Here is a 21,448-nt window from a genome sequence, read left to right as displayed (position 1 = left end):
CAAACTACAGTAAGGAATAGTTTAGTGTATTTTATCCAGCCTGAGCAGTCAGAAAGGATTAGGTGGTTGGAGTTTCTTCATCCTTATTTTCTGCGGTTATATCTGCTGCTTCAGGTACCAAGGGCTGTCGACGTGAATCCTGTGTCAGTGATAGAAGTGCTGGCCCATGCCTACATGGTTACCACTGCTTCTACTCCGCCAGCGAAGCCGCTCATTTGTGTACACCATCAGAATAAGCCTGAATAGCTGATATGGCTGAGAACAGTAGAGCTTTGTCAATATGGGTAATTTTGAGTGGAATGGATAAAGCAGCACTCGGGTGAGCAAGCCAGCAGGGTACAGAGGGCAGGAATAGTTTCGCAGGGGTCAGTGCCAAGTGGCCAGGAAGGGCAGTGGTGGGAACTGGAAGAGGGGCATGTCTGCATTATGGGTCTCCTGTAGAGCTTATCCAGCGCCTTACTGCTTCAGAGTTCTTCATAGGATTTTTCTTTTTTTCCATTTGCTATAGTAAAGTTAACAGAGTTGCTCCACAGCTCTGGGCTATGTAGTCATTTCAAAGCCAGAAAAATGTGCAAGGCTTAGTTAACTTCAAATAGAGTATGATTTTACAATAGACACCCTCTTCTGACACGTCAGCCCCATCCTAGATTGCTGAGGGAAGCAGTGAAGGATTGGTGCCCTCTTGACATTTTCAGAGGTCGAATATGAAATCCTCTGTCATGTTGCCAGCCCAGAGAGTTACAACCCAGTGCTCGTTTCCAGAGGACTAGTCATGAGAGACTGAAATTGTTCTTTACAAGATTCTTCCCGTAGCAGTTTTGCATTACTTACTATTTAATGTGTATGTGATTTGGGGGAGGGTTTTTCTTTTTTTTTACTTGGGGATTTTTTTCTTCTCGCTTTGTTCTTCTGTATGCAAGAGTTTTCTTGGACTACCTGTGAAATCAGCTGAAATCCTGCGGTTGACTTTCCTGACCATTTGCTATGGTCAGGGAAATGTCACTTAAAGTTCATGTGCTGCCTCTTACTGATGGCAGAGGTAGGCAGGAAGGGGAGAGTAAAGAATTACTGCCATGCCTGCACATTCCGGTGGAGAGAGCTTTTGAAGACTCAAGATGAGGCCTGCTTCGCTTGTCTCCAGGGTAGATTTTTATACCGATTTATATATTGCATGGTATCTTTGCCCAAGTGTACCTGAACTTTTATTTCACTTTTCTGTGATATGCATACAATGAAAGAAATGCATTTTTAAGTTCAAGCACGTGCATATTCACAAACAGTTCATGCGGCTTGAAAAGAGTATTTCCCAATATTATTTGTTGCTTGCTCTTCATTGAAGTGTGGTGGTCAGACTGCCCAGGAGTTGATGTGTCAGCTAGCCAGTGAAGTTTTTTGTATTATTTTTGCAGTTATTGCAAAACCATATCTCTACCCTTACTTTGGTTTATCCCAAAGTACAATCAGTGCACTCCCATTTCACAGCTTGCATAACTTTCTCTGGTGATTTCTCTCCATAACCAGATTGTATGAAACTATCTTTAATCTGAACGGGAACTGTTTGCCCATTCATTGTAAGGGTCTGTATACTCATTTGCTATGGTTAGTTCTCAGTTATTGTTAATTTATTCTACAAATTAGTCTTCATTCAGTTCTGTAGTCTGAATCCCATCTATGATGCCCAGGATTCCTGGCATATGGACTAAATTCTACTTTTTACCCCATTGGTGTGAACCTAGAGGGGCTCTGTCTATATTTTGCAGAACATGTGTCTGTCTTAATACTGCGTCTTTGGCTACTCCATTTTATTCTGTAGGAAAGAGTTGAGAAGTCTACACATGCATTAGAAGTAGTTTCTTGCATTGCATTTACTCAGGGACTTTTATTTTTTAATAGCCCTTTGAGATTTCATTATGAAATTACATTTGAGAAATATTTAATCATTGGTCTTAAGTGAAAGAGTAAACTATATTTCATAAGACCTAGAAGTAATACTTTGGAGTTAACTGTACAAGTTTAGATTTCTGTCTTCAAAAGACTTGCAACTTACCTTTAAAGCTGAAGTTTTTAAACTTTGCTGTTTAGCTTGATGGTGATTTAGAAACTTCACCGGGCAGTTTTAAATATGAGTATTTCAGAAATATGAAAATAAATTACTATGTTCCATTCAGCTCATTCTGAATACAAGCCACAATGTGATTGTTTTAAAAAACAAGCTGCTTGCAGATTTGGGAAAACCGTGAGGAGCTAGTGACACTTACCGTTGCTGAGTTAGAACTAATGTCACCCTCTTTCTCCGGTTTTACTGTGGGACGTGAGCTTTGTGTGCTCCAGAGGAGCCAGGCGGAGTGAGAGATTCCTCCAGGGTTAGTACGGTCCTGGACAGCAGAGGATCAATTTCCTAAAACATGATCCATTTTGGCTCTGGTTTTATACTGGGCCCGAGGGGGCGAGGAGGTCTGTTATATGGAGAGCTGCTGTTAATTCCTCAAGTCTTGGTTTTCTGTCAATAGACAGATGTACTTTCCTGTCCAAGTGTTCCTGTTTTCATGATAGTTTCTCACACATGGAGCAATATATATGTCCTGTGGACCTGCAGAATTTGTAACCAGCCCTTGTATGTACACTAAACACAGGTGCAGATTAAGGAAAAACTTGCAGTTTCCTTTGACATTAAAAGGTAGTAAAGAGGATTTACAGTTCATTAGGATCCTCCCCCATCCTCCCAACCATTTCATGTACCTCTTCAATGTCTCAGTGCCATTCCCTTACTTAAGGGTCCTGGGTGTTTTACTCCATGTTGTAAAAGGCATTTGTTGGGGGGCTGTTTTTGACTCATGTTCTTGGACCCAACTTTGTGAACAGTGTCCAACTGTTCACAACTAGTTAGTTCAACTAGAAGTGTAGCACATGTTACCTTCTTTAGTAGCCCACAAAAAGTCCAGGTCAGCTCCTGTAGCTCTTGTGCTGTCAAATGGAGTATGTCAATTCACATCACTTTATACCAGCTGGAGATCTGGTCCAGTGTGTTGAAAGATGCAGGAGGCAGTTGCTGCGGTGTATTTGTTAACTTAGTTGGCCTGAAGGGACGTGCAGTGAGAGAACTTCCATCATTCTAATTCATTCTCTAAATGTTTTTCTCTCAACAGCTCTGAAAAGTCCAGCTGCATTTCATGAACAAAGAAGGAGTTTGGAGCGGGCCAGGGTAAGATGCAATATGCTTTTTAAAGTTTTGGGGAAGTCAGGAGTAGTATGTCTTATGTTTTGGACATCCTGTAGCTGTTAATGAGATGCAGAAGGAAATTGTTCATATTCTGGATGTAATACAGCACTATGCAAAGATGTATTGGATGGGGTGTTCTTTACCTTGTATGTGGTGGTGGTTAACCCTCAGTGAACTATATGGTGCCTGGATTTCCCCTGGAGTCTTCTTTTGGAAGTGACTGATACTCTTCTTCCTCACTGTCCATATACTTTACGTTTTTATTTTTATGGTGTCTGTTTTGCCCTTAAATGCTCCTATCGTGTGGAGCTCAGTTCCACCTTTGAGGAAAGTGTATGGTTTCTGTTACCTGCACGTGCACTTGTTTATCTAGGATATTAGAAACTGAAAATTTAATGGAGAGGATCCCCCCCCAAAATCTTGTAACACTGAAATCACACAGACTTCTGGCTCTATAGAAAGAGGAAGCCAGGCATCACACTTCATGTGGCACCTTTGCTAACTGGGGGGTTTCTTGATGATTTCTGTTCCTCCAAAGGCCTCTGGGGATATTTTTTTTCTGATTAGCCTACAGGGGAATAAAACCTGTTATGACTGCTGGGCTAAGTTTTGTTTTAAAAGTGAAAGCAACATAAGTAAAAAAATAACAGCTGTGATTAAAACCTGTAAGGGGGTGTTAGCACTTTAAGCTCTGTGGAAGGATTGGAACAGTGGGCTTTGCATTAAGACCAGTGTCCCAAAGGCTTTTGCTTCTTCCTCTTTTTTTTTTCCTAAAACCTTCTTATTAAGTTAATATTTTGGTGTGGGCAATTGAGCAAGTATGGTGCAGTTTTCTGATTGACTTCAATAGTTTTTTGTTCTGAAGGCCCGTTCTGATGGCCAGTACTTACCAGTCTGTTACCCACTGCTCCCGGGTTCCCATCTGGCTGTGTAAAGGGTAACGTGCTCAGCCCGGACAGGGTCATCTCTGTACATTGCTCTGTAGTGCATTCTCCAAAGACAGAGCTAAAAGCAGTTCTGGAAATTAAATTAGTCTTGTCATAGCATTTAGATTCTGCCTGCCAAGGGAGTGCATGGGGTCTTTAGCTTAACAAATAACATATCTTTAAACAAATAAAAGAGTATGCCCAAACCACAAGTCAGCCCTGAATGCCAGCAGTATATGAAAGTATTTGCTGTGAACAATGGAACTAGTGCATCTATCTTTAATGTAAAAAGAAATGTCTTGAATTTCACTCTGATACAAGTTAGTGGTGTTGCATAAAAGGAGAAAAGAGGGCTTCAGCTCTTGAGGAAGTCCTTTCCAGTTTCTGTTCTGTGGGGCAGCAGTGTACTCTTATACTGAGGCGATGTACAGTAGAAGGTCATCTTTAGAATAAACTCATTCTCTGGGTGCTCTGAGACAGAAGATATGCCCCTTCTCTGTTCTGTGTTTATTTAGACCTCAGTAACAACTAAAGATGGTTGTTTCTTTTGTTTGTGCTGTCCAAGATTACCTCACTCCTGTATCTGATCAACTGAAATTGGTTCTTGCTTGTCTATTTTTGCTGCAGACAGAGGACTATCTGAAACGGAAAATCAGGTCCCGGCCAGAGAGATCAGAGCTGGTTAGGATGCACATTCTGGAAGGTATGGCACGTGCTAAACAGGAAAACATCAACAATAAACTGCATCATAATTACTTATTTAACAGCTTTCTATTTTGCCTCTGACCCCCAAATCTTTCTTTCAGTTGGGAGCGGGCAGAAAATCATGCCTGTTGCATGATTCCTTGGGAGGGATTCAACTCTGCTTGCATGGAGATTCTCAGAAGAATGTGTTATGTGAACTCAAAATTGTGCAGTTTTGTGTAGCTAGGCAACAATGAAATGGGATGACTGTGGATTGCTCTTCTACTAAGGGAATACACTGTAAAATATCCAAGAGGAAGTGAGGCAGATTTGATCTAATTAGTAAGCACCTCAGTTTCAGAGAGGTAGTACTATGCTACTGCTGAGTACCACATCTTTGGACACAACTGAAAGGGAAAAGATGAACGAGAATTGGGTGACATCAGTTTGAGAACAGTGAATTTGTCCTATTCTGGAATCACAAGGGTAGTAGTTATTTTTATAACTTAAATATATATAATACTGATAATATCTTTATAGTGCGTAGCTATCTATTGTTATGTGCAATTATTTTTCTGTACAGTTATCTACTGTTATCTACAGTTACCTTTCTGAATAGAAGTAAAATACTGCTGAAGTGCATAGGTGGGCCATTGCTGGATTGATGCCATTTTATTTACTTTCCCCTGAACAGAGACCTCAGCTGAACCCTCCTTGCAGGCTAAGCAGCTGAAGCTAAAGAGAGCCAGGCTGGCAGACGACCTCAATGAGAAGATAGCGCAGAGGCCAGGTCCCATGGAGCTGGTGGAGAAGAACATCTTACCTGTGGAATCAAGCCTGAAGGAAGCCATTATAGGTAAGGCCAGAGGAGGATCTGTGTTGAGGGCATTTCCCATAGGTGGCTGTGATTTCCTGTCAGTTCACCTGCCTGTGTCTAAGGGAGTGCAATCCCATGGTTGGTCTTGTTTTCCTGTCTCAGAATCACAGCCTTTCAGCCCCACGGATTCTGAAAAGCAGAACTCCCCCTGACCCAGATAGTGCTACAGATACATTAAATTATAGGGAGTATGGACATCCCAGAATAATGTGAAAGCAATTGCATACCCTGGAGACTTGAAAGACTGTTGAAGATTGCATTCTCTAGATTCTCTCCTTAAAAATCCCTCTCTCGGTATAACATGTCAGCAGCCTTGGTCAGGGAGAACCCACTGACTTGGATCAGGGAGAGGAGACAGAATATAAACAGGTGTGATGAAACAAAAGCTGTCTGTGAACTTAAAAACTTCAGAGGATTCAACCCCTTTAAAAATAAACCAGAACAGATGTAAATCATGCCAGTGCCATTCCAAGGGCTGAAAGGAATGCTGAGGAATAGCCTTCCCACTGTCTCAGCAGTGCTCTTTCCCATCTCCCCAGACTGAGCAGTCTGTGTGCGTCTGTGGTTATTCATCCCTTCAAACACGCACAGCTACTTTAAAGACAAATGGGACACAACTGTGAGCAAGATGGAATACTTTTAATGAAAAAGGAAAAGGACAGTGTTGTGGGAGAGCCTGCCTTCACTGTTGCACAACAAGTGGTTGAGGAAGAGAAAAAGTGAACTTGTGAACTGGATGTGGCTTCCTTCCGACTTTGACATCTCTCTGGATTTCTGTTGCTTTTACGTTAGGTGCAAATGATAGTATTTTCCTGCTTACCAGGATTAATTTGAGATAATGTAATCTAAAAAACATTAGTGCATTACAAATGTACACTCAAGTGAATTTATCTACTGGACATGTAGATGACAGAAATGCTAATAGCAGTCAGGGCCACCACTTAATCCATAGCCCTTGCTGCTTATAAGACTAGAGGACAATTTTGGATTCTCTTTTGAAGAGGGATTCTACCTTCCACCACATAGGATGAACACCAAAGAAACTATGACTCAACCTTACACTGTCTAACCTTCTTCTTTCTTGGTGCCAAATGATAATCAAATAAGCCATTGCACAGATCTGGGTTTGTGCAGAGTTAAGTACCTCTTGTTATACTTCCTGATCTTTTCTGGCTAAGAAGCAAAGGAAATGGTTCACCCCAATCTGCATCGTTTTACTGATAGCAGAGATGAATGTAGACACTTAAAACTGATCCAGTTTGGGCTCTGTTCTCTCATTTTTGGTTGGTGCTTTAAGCACAACTCAGACACAACTCTCTCCATGCCTTCATTATCTTTGTGAAACATCTAGTGTCAAGTGAAATAATTTCTTACTCCACTTTAAAGACCACAGTTGATGTTTGTGTTTGTAGTTGGACAGGTGAACTACCCAAAGGTTGCAGACAATTCCTCCTTTGATGAGGACAGCAGTGATGCCCTCTCACCAGAACAGCCAGCCAGCCATGAGTCCCAGGGGTCTGTCCCATCGCCGATGGACTCCCGGATTTGTGAGCCTCTCCCTAGCACCACTGGCACATCACTAGCTCAGGTGAGAATGCGGTGGCCTACTACAGTGCCCTGGAGCGTCACAGATGCTGCTGATTTGTGGCAGAGGATCCTAAAAAGTGAGACCGAGGGATCCTTAAAAGGTATAGTCTGTGAGATTTCACAAGGGGTCTTAGCTCTGTGTGGTGTTGGTGAAGTCCTCTGGTTATTCAGAAGACCCTGTAGTGGTGCCGTGTGGGGAAGCGGAGCAATCATTACTTGATATAGCCTGTGTTGGTGGGCGACTGATTCTGGCAGGCAAAGCTAGGAGATACAGGTGTGGGATTTTGATTCCTTTGATGCCCTAAGAAGTTGTGCTGCTTCTCAGGGACAACTGAAGCAGTGGGTTAAAGGAGTCTAATTAATGACTTGAAATCTGTGCTGCTTCCCTGTAAGCGGACACTTCCTGCACTCTCTTAAACTGTTTCCCTCCTCATATGTGTATTCATTATGCCTTTTTCTGTCCCTGCAGGGTACATCCCAATTGCAGATTAGCGCAGACTCCAGTGAAACACTTTTCCTACCTGAACAGCCACCCCCGCCTCTGCCACCTCCACCTCTTCTGCCTCCTAGTCTTACCAATGGAGTGGCTCTTACTGCTGCCAAGCCCCCACCAACACTCATTAAGGTACTATTTTGGCTGATTTCTTCATTGTTGTAGTCTGAAGGAAGATAAGATGGTTACTCTGAAGAAGATTTTGAGTTGGAAGTACTGTGTTAACAGACGCAAAGGAAGGAAAGCTTATTTCTCACTAGCATCTTCCTCTGACACTAATTGTAACATATTTAATAGGTTTTTCTGTTCCATTATTCACCTTCTGTAAAATGGGTCCTGAATGCAAAATGTTTTGAAACAATCAGCATTATCCACAATTAGAGTCAGTGAGTCTGCACTGGATGAGCAAGTGATCTGGTGTGCTGGGAAAGATGACCTGCGTTATGGTGCAGTGTAAGCTGCTGTGGGTGCTGTAATTATTAGAGAAGCATGGAAAGACCCTGAGGTCAAATCTGGAGAATTTTGAAATGAAAATCCCAGTGTGCATTCTGGTTTACATGGGGTGTTATGTTATTTCAGTGTTTCCATTCTTATTTGCTTCCTCCTTTTCTTCTAAATAGCAAAGCCAGCCCAAGTCTGCTAGTGAGAAGTCTCAGCGCAGTAAAAAAGCCAAGGAGTTGAAGCCGAAAGTCAAGAAGCTTAAATATCATCAGTATATTCCCCCGGACCAAAAGCAGGACAAGGGAGCTCCTCCCATGGATTCATCCTATGCCAAAATACTGCAGCAGCAGCAGCTCTTTCTCCAGCTTCAGATCCTCAACCAGCAGCAGCAGCAGCACTACAACTATCAGACCATCCTGCCAGCTCCACCAAAGTATGGGTCCTAAATGGCAGCTCTCTCTTAGGAAGCACTTGTTTCCCCAGTACTGTTATCGGAGACATTGTGTTCTGGGTGTGATGTGTGGCAGTTGGGTGTAATGCACTCAATCTCGTTAAGTAACAGCGGGCCGCAAAAAGGGCCGGTGTCAGATGAATCAGACAAAAGCAGCTGAAGTGAGTTGGTTGGTCGGGTAAGGGGCATGGATATAGTCAAAGGCACTGGTGTGCTTTAATGTCTAGGGTGGCACTAGTGACCCAGATGTTTCTGAACATATATGATTGTTGACACTGAGGGCCTCTGGTGCCTTTCCACCTTGGTTTTGATGCCTGTGTTTTTTCTTTCCCTGCAGGCCTCCAGGAGAGCAGCAGAGTGGTGCCAGTGCCCCTGCTGTACGCAATCTCTCTGCCACAGTCAGCAGCGCATCTTCAGTATCCTCTGGTTCCAGTGGGCTGATGCGACAAAACAGTAATGCTGCAGTGGGCAAGCCTGGCCCTCTCCCTGCCAACCTAGATGAGATGAAGGTAAATGTGCTGTGAAGCTGCACAGCCCTTTTTTTGCCATTGTCAGTGGAGAGGGCAGTACTGAACAATGTTGCTACCCCAGAGCAGGGCTGAGGTGGACTGACAGGAGTTAGTCAGCTGGTATTGCTACCCTGCAGTCTGTACCTGAGGTGCAGGTTTGTTGGCCTGCAGGAGGGTCAGTTTAGTCCTTTGCCCCATGGCTCTGGTAGCTGTTAATAGTTGTTCTGGTTAGAGTGTATGTATGTTCTCTTAACGTTGCCTTCTTTTTTTCACCATATCAGGTAGCAGAGCTGAAGCAAGAGCTGAAGTTGAGGGCCTTGCCTGTCTCGGGCACAAAGACAGACCTGATTGAGCGCCTCAGAGCTTACCAAGAGCAGAACGGTGCAGCCGGCCAAACAACCCCCACTCCCAAGCCCAGCACAGCAGCCATCCTCCCAAAAGCTGCCGAAGTGGTGGTAGCCTTCCCAGCTGCCAGGCTGAGCACAGGGCCAGCCCTGGTCACTACTGGCATTGCACCAGCAGAAGTAGTTGTGGCCACAGTCACTGGTGGCGGCATGATGAAGTTTGGCAGCACAGGCTCGACTCCTCCTGTTTCTCCAACTCCTTCTGAGCGCTCGCAAATGAGCACAGGGGACGAGAACTCGGCCACTGGAGACACCTTTGGAGAGATGGTGACTTCACCCCTGACCCAGCTCACCTTGCAGGCATCTCCAGTGCAGTTCCTGGTGAAGGAAGAAAGCTCCAAGTCTGCCTCCTGCAGCGTAAACGCGGCAGCCAGGTCGGAGCGGTGCAGCACTGGTAACAGCAGAGATGCAGAAGTTAGGGACAAAGACCAGATGCTGCAGGAGAAGGACAAGCAGATCGAGGAACTCACCCGCATGCTGAAGCAGAAGCAGCAGCTGGTTGAGATGCTTAGACTACAGCTAGAGCAGGAGAAGCGCTCTCAGCAGTCACTACCGGCCCCAGCGGCTGCGGGAGAAGGGACAGCCCTTGCCTCCAACCCAGTAGCATTTGGCACACAGGTCAAGAGTGAAAATGGTTTCCTGAGTTGCCAGTCTGCAAAGCAGTCCAGTGGCCAAACAGACCAATTCAGCCCTGCACCAACCGCTAGCCAAATGGACACTTCGAATCCAAGTCCAGTGCCAAAGAAAGCCGTGATGGTGAAGCAGGAGGTGCCAGCCGCGGAAGCAGAGCCACCGTGCCAGTCCCACAGCCCGCGGCTTTTCCTTGGCCAGCAAGGGAGCGCCCTGAGCGACCTCATCAAGGGCACCCCTCCCCCTACCCTCATCACCGACTCCACAGGGACCCACATCGTCCTCACCGTGACCAAGCAGAGCGTCGAGAGGCAGGGCCTCTCGCCCCACGGGAAGGCAGGGAGTAGCTGCCCGGCCTTGCAGGTAGGCAAGGGTTAGAACACATCCTGGCTGCAGGCAGTTGGGTTCCTCTCTCCCTCTTCCCGCTCCTATGGTTCAGGTTACCATAGGATGATGTGGAAATTCAATGCAGTAAATACTAAAATGGCTGAGTTGCTTGCTACGATGGCTGGTAGTTCATGGCTTTGTAAAACAGAGCAGTGTAAGCAGATCTTCAGCAAAAAGACTGGAATTTGACAATGATGAACTGTGTACAGCAATGCACGATTAACTATGTGCATCATAGGCTGTTCAGCATTCTTCCAAACACATGGTTCTGCCTTTTGTCAGGCAGGATCTCGGGCTTGGAGGACAAGGGTTTGCTGCCACATTTCACTTCTTTTTGAAAGAACAACCATGCCTGTGACATTAAAAAAAGCAGGGTGTATTTCACCTCTTGTCCTTTATTAGAGAGATTGTAGTTGGACTGATAGATAGGTCACCTTGCCTACCAAGAGCTGAAATCAGACCCTGGGAGCAGACTTCTTGCTTTTTGACTGCTCTTTGTTTTAATGCGTGTCAGTATTTCAGCGTTAACAGAGTCTTTCATCAGAGATGATCTACCATTCCCCTGTTGGTATGAGATCAGCACTTAACAGAAGCGTTCCGAGTGTTTCTTCCGGGAAGGTATAAATATGCCCAGGTTTTATGGCATAAGTCAAAGCCCAGCATCTTCTGTGGCGTCAGAGAAGATTTTCATTCTCTGCTGCCACATTTCTTGCACCTTCTGCAGAGCAAGTGTCAGTGTCTACCATCAGGGGCAGGCACTGAGCAGGCTGCATTTGCTGCGTAGCCGGTGAGATGCGAATCAGCTGTCTAAATATCACTGTCCGGCGTCACCCTTGATACCCCAGGGTATCTCACCTAAACTCCAGCCGCTGCTCCAGAAGGGCACAGGTCCTGTGTCAGGTCTGCCAGCCCTTGAAGGATGTCATGGGTAGCCCAGGGATTTAGAGTGGTACTACCTCCTCTTTTAGGACTCTGAATCCCACCCCAATCTGATTTCTCTGCTTGGTGAAACAGAACAATTGACTGAATTTCCTAAAGAATGAAGAGTGGGGAAAAACAAACTTCACAAATCCTTTAAAAAACACAAGCTTTGCTCCATGTTGTGTCAGGAATAGCTTCTCATGGATACCCTTTTCTTTTCAGAGAGTACAATCATCACCCGCTAAAACTTCCAGCCAACCGCAGTGTCAGCTACCTACAAGCACCCCTCAGCAGCCCACGCAGCAGCAGAAGCAGCAGCCCACGCAGCAACAGAAGCAGCAGAAGCAGCAGCAGCAGCAGTCCAGAGGACTAAACCAATCTGTCAGAAAGGTAGCTTGCTGCCTGGTCACTTTTCTTCCTTGTTTTTCTTTGCCTGCTGCTGGGGTTTGTGGCAGCGGTGGGAAGGGGACACACGCATGCACAATCCTGGTCAGAGACCATCATCACAGCAAGTGAGATCTCATAGCAGCTTCTGCCACAGCTTGCAGCTGCACGGAGTGTTTGGTTTTCAGCTTGAATGTGGCAGCAGAAGGGGTGCCTGGCGTAGCCTCTCCATTCCCCTGCCTCCTGCTGAACTAGCTGTGATGGAGAGCCCATCGGGCATGAAGTTTCAGGAGCACTAAGTGTCCATGAGGTCTTCCCCTATGGGCACACTTGGAAGTGATGTGGAGGCTTTAGAGCAAAGAGCTCTGGGCTAAACCCTGACAGTTTACTAGCTTCTGCCCTTTGGTTCTGCATCTGAGCAGAATGCCAGCTGGTGTTTTAAACAAGCATTGCCTATCAATTAAAAACGATGAGAGGCCAGAGTGGGCAGCCTTGGTTCACAGTGGTGTCCCTGATTCTTGAAGGAGTGCTGCTGAACTGAAAAGGTGGCTACTGCATGGAGAGAGGATGGTGTGGGCAGTATGTCTGCAACTGAAGGTGGCGTACAAGCTCTGAGAGGGGCAAAAGGATCTGACCTTTTACTCTCTGGTACTGATGAACATGCTGTGATTTCCGTTCCTGTGCCTTAAGCATACCTGTTAATCATCTCTTTGTGAAGTGCAATGCAGATTCAGGAAAGAAAGCACCTCTGGCTTTACCCCTTCTCCAGGTGATGGCTGTAAAGAGGCTCTGCTGTGCATCTCCTCCCTTTCTAGCCCACATCAGGGATGACTTAGCTTTCTCTCTAACATGTAATTAAGATAAGATACAGAAAGGTTATGAAGAGTTTTTAGAGCTTGGAGGATCACTGCTGAGTCAGATGCTGGAAAGGATATGAAGACAGGAGTAATTTCTAGTGTTTTCAGAGTGGGATATCCACTTTGCAAAGGGTCGGTGCCTTCATTTGCTTTGAGACCTTTGAGAAAATGCAGAAGGTAAATGAAGGCACCTTTTCCCTCAGACTCCTGTAGCTCGTGTGCTGTGGAGGCAGCTGTAGTGACTTTCCTAATCCTTTTGCCTCCCTGTAGGGTCAGAACCCAGGTCTGCAGGTGGTCACGGGGCAGCTGCCTCACACCATATTGTCTTTCTCAGCACCTCCAAACCTGCAGCCCTTCTTCCCCAACGGTTTCCAGAAATGGTCCCTGAAAATTGGTGGTCCTGGCAAAGCCAGCCCACCCAATGTGTACCCTCCCAGCACATCCCAGTGGCCTGTGCCACAATGCCAGCTTCCAGCCCCTCTAAGGAAGAAAGTGGACCCCAGAGCAGCTCTGCTGGCGGGGACCTGGGGTCACTCCTCTACCTGCAGGTCACAGAACAGACGAACAGCTTTCCAGGGAAAACAGGATGGGGAAGAACATCAACACGTACAAGTGTTGGAACTGGCATTCAGCTACTGCCCGGGGATCACTGCTCCAGGGGAGCAAGCTTTAGCGTGAATCACGCATAACTGCTGTAGAGGCAAAGACCTGATCCATGTTTTAGCCTTTCTTATGGGCAGTTGTGTGCTGATTCATCTGGTAAAGCTGAGTCATGAGCACCACTTCCTGCAACACTTGGGGTTTCCTTTGGAGGTCTCTGGTGCTGCTGAGTGCTCTGGTGCTCTCCGCCCACCATCAGGCTGTGAAACTTGCTGCTAGTGAAGCTTGATTGTGTCCCCAAAGCAGGCACTCCAGAGGGAGATGGGTAAAAGATAGGTCCTGGATATATTGCACAGGGTAGGCTGAACACAGCAAAGGAAGCGCCCTCGCTCTCTCTCCAAAGTGTTAGAGGAAGCCCCCACTTGGACAGATGAGGCTCTCCCCATCCAGGAGCAGCCTGGTGGCGGTTTGTGGCGTGGTTGCTTTAGCGTTAGAAAAATCAGCAAAAGATTTCCAGCTGTGAGTTGGAGGGGAAATCTGTCTTCCTCCCCTGCAGCCAGGGCATAGTGCACAGAGTACACGGAAGAAGCCAGGCTGCTGGGAGCAGAGCAGTGCAGACCTCTGTGCAGCACTCGCCAAGAAAAATCAGCAAAAGATTTCCAGCTGTGAGGGGGAGGGGAAATCTGTCTTCCTCCCCTGCAGCCAGGGCATAGTGCACAGAGTACACGGAAGGCCAGGCTGCTGGGAGCAGAGCAGTGCAGACCTCTGTGCAGCACTCGCCAAGAGAGGGGATGATGGTCTCTCAAAGCGGCTGTGAGACAGGAGTTGATGCGGGCTTTCCCCTGATCACTCCTCCTGCCTTTGTTCTAAACAGTCCTCATCACAGCCCGGCTCTCCTGCTGCCCCTTCCCCATCCCAGATGGACCTGGAGCAGCAACAGCACACGTCGCTTTTTGGAACTCCTCCACCTCCTCTCCCTGTTCCCTCAGTCCCAATGAAAGAGCCACCAGGCTATGAAGAGGCCATGAAGCAACAGCCAAAGGCCCAGGTGAGAGCAATTCTTCTCCCTGGTTTCCTTGGAGAGCAGGTGAAAAGTTGCCACTGTAAATCTGCTTAGATTCCTGATCTGGGCCAGTAACAGAGAATGGAGACACAATGTCCCTTTATAACTGCGCCTTTCTAGCTGAATTCCTTCTGGAGGGTTTGGGGCAGACCCTAAACCACGGGTAGAAATCCCAAGCCACTCACCGCTTGGTGAGTGTTAGTACAGCAGTTGCTGACTGTACCTTCCCATCCAGTAACAGCCTGGGGTTACGGAGGATGCCGGTGCCATGCCTCTGTGTGCTCATTCTTGCTAGATAACAGCCCATCCCTGGGGCGAGGGAGGAGAGCCAGCAGCCAAGGGTGGTGTTGGAGGTGGAAGCTCCCCTGGTGAGTAGGAAGCTAATCCTGCGCTTGCTCTCCCCAGGAGAACGGCTGTTCCAGCCAGCAGATGGATGACCTGTTTGACATTCTCATCGAAAGTGGTGGTAAGGAGACAAAGCCAGCGTTTCCCATAGTCTTTAGGTTTGAGCCTGGGGATAGTAAGAGCACGGAGGGGAGAGTCTGTCATGGCCCAGGTCTTTGCTCCTGCTCCCTGCCAGCGCCTTTAGCGTAGGCAGTAGTCATTAAGGCACTAAGGGAGATGTCAGTCAGGCATTAGTATGATACAAAGCTTCTTGGTGGCTCTGCTGCATCAGATCTGGGCACACCTCTTCTGCGATACTGGACAGAGCTTGAATTCCCCGGAGGTGGGCTGAAAACTCCCCATAGCAAGCCAAGTGCGGGCACAGGATGAGCTTCCTTATCCCAGTTGGTGGTCAGTGATGGCTCAGTCTGGGGGGTCCCTGTTGCCCTGGTGGGTGGGAGGGATCCTTCTGGTGTTGAGCCAAGCTTTTCCTCACCCTGGTCTTCCCATTTGTTTCCTGTACAGAGATTTCTGCTGACTTCAAGGATCAGTCGTCCCCAGCTGGGAAAGAACCACCCGTGGCCCCAGCCTGCTCCTCACCGCCCAGCAGCCACCATTCCTCAGAGCTGGCGGTGCCAGTGTCCTTGGGGCAGCCGGTGCCCGTGGGCCGGCTGGAGGACTTCCTGGAGAGCAGCACCGGCCTCCCGCTGCTGACGGCAGGCCACGATGGGCCGGAGCCCCTGTCCCTGATTGATGACCTCCACAGTGAGATGCTGAGCAGCTCGGCCATCCTGGACCACCCGCCTTCACCTATGGACACCTCGGAATTGCACTTTGCTCACGAGCCATCCGGGGGCATAGCCCTGGATCTGGCTGAGGCTAACTTGGACAGCATGGACTGGCTGGAGCTGCCGGGGGGGTCTGTCATGAGCCTGGCTCCCCTTAGCACTGCGGCTCCCAGCCTCTTTTCCACAGACTTCCTTGATGGACACGATCTGCAGCTGCACTGGGATTCTTGCTTGTAACTCTGTGAGCAGAGACTGAAGGGAATGGGAGTGGGAGGGCACAGGCATGCAGGGGGAAGAAGCCAGTCAACCAAAAAAAAAAAAAAAAAAAAAGAAACAAGCTCCTAGTATTTGTAGTCCTCCCCCAACAGTGTCCTTCCTGCACAAAGCCGGCAGTGGTGGCAAAGGCAGACCCACTGCTCGAGTCGCTGCTGCCTGGGCAGCGGGCCAGGCCGGGGCAGGGAGAATGGCTGCTGGGGGGAAGAAGAGGCTTGCAGGAGCTCTGGGGCTGGTGGCCTCCTGCCCCCTCAGCGCAGCCTGACCCAGCTCGGGTGAGAACAGAGCCGGCAGCCCCTCTTCCTCCAGGCAGGAGCGAGCAGCGATGGCAGTGCATGGGGCACAGTGCTGCCAGGCACAAGTTCCCTCACGCCTTGCAGCAGGACATAGCATGACTGGGCCCGAGGCTGTTTCCAGAAGCAGCACCCCGTGCCTTGCTGGGGCTGGCAAATAAAGGGAGTTGTGCCACCCTGGCACGGTCGGTTTAACGGTTGCAGAAGGGGATTCTACCTCTGGAGCAGGATGCAAAGGCGGGAGTGCTGGCTGGGAGCCCGGAAGGGCTGCCCTCTGCACCACCTGCCGTCTGTCAGGGGAGGGTCTGGTCTGCTGCAGGGCTGTGAGGAGCTGGGCAGAACAGGCACCTTTTCCAAGTGTAGCCAAAGGGAACGAGGGTTCCCCACCAACCTGGTAATGTCCAAGCTGGTTTCCCAAATATTGCTGAGCTTGGCAGAGGCCTGCCTGCTTGCTTCACTTGCTTTGGGCTGCAAAACAGATTTTTTAAGGTGCTAAAATCCAGGTCCTTACATGTTAAATCTGTTCTTCGCTGCCCCAGACCTCTGGCTGTGCCTGGAGTCTAGCCTTCAGGCACACCCCGCCTTCCACAGCACTTGTGACATCCCCAGGTGAGCAAGGCAGTCAGCCTGTGGGGGGAGTTAGGGACAAGAAAGCGGCCATGTATCCTGGGGAGTGTGTGAGGGGCACAGCTAGCAATGAGCAACATATCATTAGGGGCCATGTGCAATCTGTTTCCTGCCTTCAGCTGTGCTGTTGCCTCCCTGTAGCCAGGTGCCCCAGTGGAAAGAAGCAGCTGAGGATGTTGGACCCAACAGGCAAGGAAGGGGAAGTGGCACTGCAAACCAGGTGTTGCATGGCACAACACAGGCCCTAGCTCAGTAGTGCAACTGTGAGGGCCCCTTTCTGGGGAGAAGTGGGAGCCTGAAAGCAAGCAATGGGCAGCTGACCTCTGCTCTTCCTTCCCTCCAGGCCCACGGGGTAAAAGGCAAAAGCAAATGGGTGCTTGCTGTTAGCTGCCGCCCTGTGTCCAGCCAGCTTCTGCCAGGTAGGGGCCCGGGCTGGTGCCTCGGGGTAGCTGCTGACTGATGAGTGGGCAGATGAGTACCCCAAGCCCCCTGAGCCATGATGATGCTATTCCTCGTGCAGGCTTTTGCATTGGAAACCCAGGCCTGTGGCGCGCTCGTGCTGTTACTCCTGTCACTTTTAAGTTTCTGTGTTTGTTAGTAGTAACTCATGGCTGTATTTACCAGGTGAGACATAGCCTAGCTGTGCCCCATGCGGTGGCCTTGCCACACAGCTGTCCCTGCTTTGGCCCTGAGCTGGGTCTGGTCTGCTAGGGCTGAGGGAGGCGTGGGAGGCAGTGGCTTTTGAAATCGTACGGACTAAGGTGCTGACCCTGCTCAGGCAGTGGAAGGATAAACTGTCATCCTTTCAGTATCTCCTTGAGGATGCTCTCCCCACCTTTCCCCCCGCGCGGGGCTGCAGGGCTGCCTGCTGGGGAGGGGTAGGTGCGGATGGGCACATGCTGCTCCCCTGCCCCTTTGGTACCTGACGCTCTTCTCTCTCAGGGGGGAGGCCTTGCTGCAGGGGTGCAGGTACCTCTGCTCCATGGCGGGGCAGGTGAATGCCAGCCCTGCATGACATGCTCTCTATCAGCCACTAAACTGGCAGCCAGGCGGAGTCATGCCTGTTTTACAGCTGGGAGAAACTCCTGCTTTCCTGAGCCCTATTTGCTTGTTAACTGCATGGGGAGCCACTCTTAATCATTTGCAGGGGGAGCCTGCTGGCAGCTTCCTTCCTTTCTGCCCTCTTCTCTCCCCTCTTCCCCCCCCCCCATTGTAAGCACGTGAGAGCCTCTTATCTGCCTCCCTCAGTGTCCGGGTTGGAGTGAGAGGATACCCCCTTCCCCCCCCCGCCCTGCCTGCTTTCTGTTGCCCAAGCTACAGTGTCATGTCCTAAAAATCAGAGTAACTGGGACTGGTGGACACCCCCTACAGTGTCATGTCCTAAAAATCAGAGTAACACCCCCCGTAACGCTGCTGAGCCCTCCCTCGTTTCTCTCCTGGTGCATCCCTGGTGCTTGCTGGGAGCAGTGAGTGCATTAGCAATCGCCTTACAGAGCTCCCACCAGCTCCACCCAGGGCAGCTGCCCAGCTGTGGGACCAGGTGGGCACAGGAGGCAAGTGGTTTCTTAGGAGGAGAGTATGCGGGGGGTGGGATGACCTTTCAAATGCTAAGGGGAAAACGTGAGGCTGCCTATTTGATAAACTTACTTAAGCAAAATCAGCTTCTTTTAGCCCACAATGAGCAGTAGCCCCCACAAAAACCAGCTGTGTGATTTCTTTTGTACAAATAATTACAAAGCTGCAACCAGTAAATAAAGAATGAAATTATCAAAGTGCAGTGAGCTCCTAGAAGAAGGTGGGAGCACTCCACGTGCAGTCCTGGCCTGACCCAGCCATGGTTCCTCACGCTGGGCCAGGCACTTTGTTGGCAGAGAGATGCCAATGCCCATTACTGATTTAGGCCTTCCCCAGGGTTGCTGGTAAAAGGCCGAGCTCACAGCTGCCCCCTTTCACCTTTACCCGTCCACCATCATTTGTGATACTTTGTAGGAATTTAATTACCCAACTTTGCCCAACATACTTGAAATTGGCTGTTGGGCTTAAGAGCCCCCAGACGATACAGAACCATGAACCTTACCTCCTGAGGAACCCAGCTAACGTGCCAGAGCCCCTCTGCACAAGGGGCTTCTGCCAGGAGAGCGAGCGATAACCCTGTGCCTGGGGGCAGAGGGGAAGATGGTGCCTCATCCCAGGAAATACTAGAACATCTTTTCCCCAAGCAGTGCCCAGAGCAGGCTAGCCCAGTTCTCTGCTTTCTCACTATTATTTGTTTGAATAATAGTTCAATAGTTCTTTGTCAGAAGAGGTATTCCCCTGGACATACATTTTTGCACCCTTGGGAAAAACAAAGTCTGATGTTCTGCCTCTACCTTGAATGTAATACTGAATCTTTCTGCTGTAACCACTACTTGTTTGTAATGTGTATTTGACTAGCACGCACTCTCCCTTCCACTATGCAGCAAACGGCGAGGGGTGATCAGCACCATCTGAGACGGATGGTGTTGGGGCATCGGATCCAGAGCAAGTATTCAACTGGAAAAGGATAAAAAAGTGACAAGTTAACAGGGGAGAGAATGGATCTTTAAATTGAATTATTTTTTCAGTTACAAATATTTGAAAAAATCCATTTTATTAAAAAAATTCCAAACAGCCACGTGCTCAAAAACGTCTCTGCTATGCTGGTGGGAGGGCTTGGGGCCACTCTGCCTTTTCCAGCTAAGGGTGGGTGATCCCTCTGGGTCTTTCTCAAACCTGAAAAAAAAAAGCCTGCGTAGTGGTGCCTCGTGCCTTCTCAGCTGAAGGGAGATTCCCTCTGTGATATGGAAATTACCTACCCTGCAACCAGAAGTAGGTCTTATGGTAGGAGAGGCACGGGCAGCTTTTACAGCCTCCCACAGCCCAGTAGGCTGGTCTGGACCCCAGCTGTTAGGGTGGTGAGGCGATACTGCAGCCTTCCTCAGCCAGATGCCAAACTGGAATTACTTTGACTGAAAACACCAATTTTCACATCAGTAAATACGCCACAACCTTCACCCTCCCGTGAGCGTGGCTTCTGAACACAGTTCTCCCGGAGTCCGTGCCCTGTTACTGTCCCCCTTTGCAGAAGGGACTCCACCTGTTTTTTCTGGAGAAGCTTGTTAATGTGCAGACAACACTGTTGTTCAGCACCACCCAGCCCTGTTTTCTGCCAGCCCCTCTCCCTTTGCTAAGGGCCTTCCCCTTGCAGGGTCCCTACATCCCTTCATTTCAAGTATTTCTTGCTTGTCAGGGCCTGCTGGGGCTCTGCTGCGGAGCTGTGCCTCAGGGAGGGCTGGCGGCAGAGAGGCAAGGCAGGGCTGCCACTGCTGGCAGCACAACTGCTCCTGCCCCAGCCGCAACCTGGGCCTGTGGGCTGGTCTGAGGCAAGGTCAGTGTGAGGAGCCCCCACCGTGCCGGCGCAGGTTGAGCAGAGACCTCAGCTTGACGCTAGCAGGAGCCAGCGCAGAAATGGGGTCATAATTATCAATTGGCAGAAATTAAGAATTAAATATAGTCCTGGCCCTGTCAAAAAACAAAGCCAAAGCCCAGCACTCTCCCAAGATGCAGTTTATTTACAAACCCACCGAATAAAGGAAAGTAAGAATCTAGTGTCATTTCATGAGTAGTTTGTGCTCACAGACAAGCGCTTTCAGTAGAAAGTCACAGACTCCGTATCTGGAGCCACCACCACAAAGCAGCAATTCTCCACTCCTGACCTGCGTCCCCGCTGCCACCGCAGGGCGAGGAGGACCAGTTAGTCTCCCTGAGCCAGCTCCAACCTGAACCTCATCCTGAGCTACAACGGTGCCAAAATATACACGTTCCTGGAGTTAATTTACAGCTTTTTGGTTAACAGTAAAAATCATCTACAGACTAAAATGACAGCATGAAACACTCTTATTTAGGAGAGAGGTGTGTTTTGTCTGCTCCCAGAGGAGACAAGGCCCATCCCCTAAGGCTGTTACAGTGGTGACAGGCCGATGCAGTCAGGCACCTCTTGTCAACACCCCACACACCAGTGCCAGGGAGGTGGGATGAGGCTGATGCCGGTTCCCCCTTTTCAGCCCCAGCTCCAGGTCAGAGGAACTTGTCCAAGTGCTTCAGGGTTTGCCATCCCTCTCCCCGACGGAGGCAAGCCCTTGGCTGGTGGGGGGGATGTGCTATCCCTGTTCCCATACAGCGATGAGTCTCTCACCAGCCCAATTCCACTTGCAGGTGCCACCTGCCAACGGCACCAGCTCTCACAGATCAAAGCCACCCCCCCCACAAGGACTGCCTCTTCCCCCCAGCTACAGCAGCAGCCATGCTCACACACTCATGCAGCTGCTGGCCCACTGGGCAGTGCACAAGGGGCTCTGGGCCAGGCTGCTCCCCCAGGCACTGGGGGGGAGGCAGGGCTGAGGCAAGCAGAAGATGGGGTGGCAGAGATGGGTAAGGCTGGGAGGGGGCACTTGTTTTTGTGGCCAGAACACACTTGTCCCTTTGCAGCATCACCCTCGACCATCACCTCCCTCGGGTCTGCAGCTCGGCCTCTCAGCGCTGCTGCCATCTGTCCCAGGTGGCCTGGCAGCCCCCCCGAGGGGGATTTTGTCACAGATACAAGTGGGGGGGGTGGGGGAGGGCAGGGGGTG

At 49.2% G+C, this 21,448-nt stretch overlaps 1 protein-coding gene across 1 annotated transcript in view; it reads left to right on the top strand.

Moving 5' to 3' along the window:
- The window catches only part of MKL1 (megakaryoblastic leukemia (translocation) 1), a 50,168-nt gene extending 32,010 nt beyond the window's left edge, over window positions 1–18,158 (top strand). Inside the window, exons 4-15 of the mRNA XM_009290000.2 lie at window positions 3,147–3,202; window positions 4,774–4,849; window positions 5,525–5,686; window positions 7,120–7,295; window positions 7,764–7,919; window positions 8,408–8,661; window positions 9,017–9,188; window positions 9,470–10,585; window positions 11,753–11,920; window positions 14,246–14,419; window positions 14,840–14,900; window positions 15,344–18,158. Coding sequence (XP_009288275.1) covers window positions 3,147–3,202; window positions 4,774–4,849; window positions 5,525–5,686; window positions 7,120–7,295; window positions 7,764–7,919; window positions 8,408–8,661; window positions 9,017–9,188; window positions 9,470–10,585; window positions 11,753–11,920; window positions 14,246–14,419; window positions 14,840–14,900; window positions 15,344–15,843 — 3,071 coding nt within the window. The 3' untranslated portion in view covers window positions 15,844–18,158. The remainder of the gene's footprint in view (window positions 1–3,146; window positions 3,203–4,773; window positions 4,850–5,524; window positions 5,687–7,119; window positions 7,296–7,763; window positions 7,920–8,407; window positions 8,662–9,016; window positions 9,189–9,469; window positions 10,586–11,752; window positions 11,921–14,245; window positions 14,420–14,839; window positions 14,901–15,343) is intronic.
- Window positions 18,159–21,448: the final 3,290 nt, after the last annotated feature.

Source organism: Aptenodytes forsteri, unplaced genomic scaffold, assembly GCF_000699145.1.
Source record: "Aptenodytes forsteri isolate BGI_AS27 unplaced genomic scaffold, ASM69914v1 Scaffold284, whole genome shotgun sequence".
In the NCBI taxonomy this organism is placed as follows: Eukaryota; Metazoa; Chordata; class Aves; order Sphenisciformes; family Spheniscidae; genus Aptenodytes; species Aptenodytes forsteri.
The sequence above is the reverse complement of the archived record's forward strand: the minus strand, read 5'-3'. Positions and strand labels throughout refer to the sequence as shown.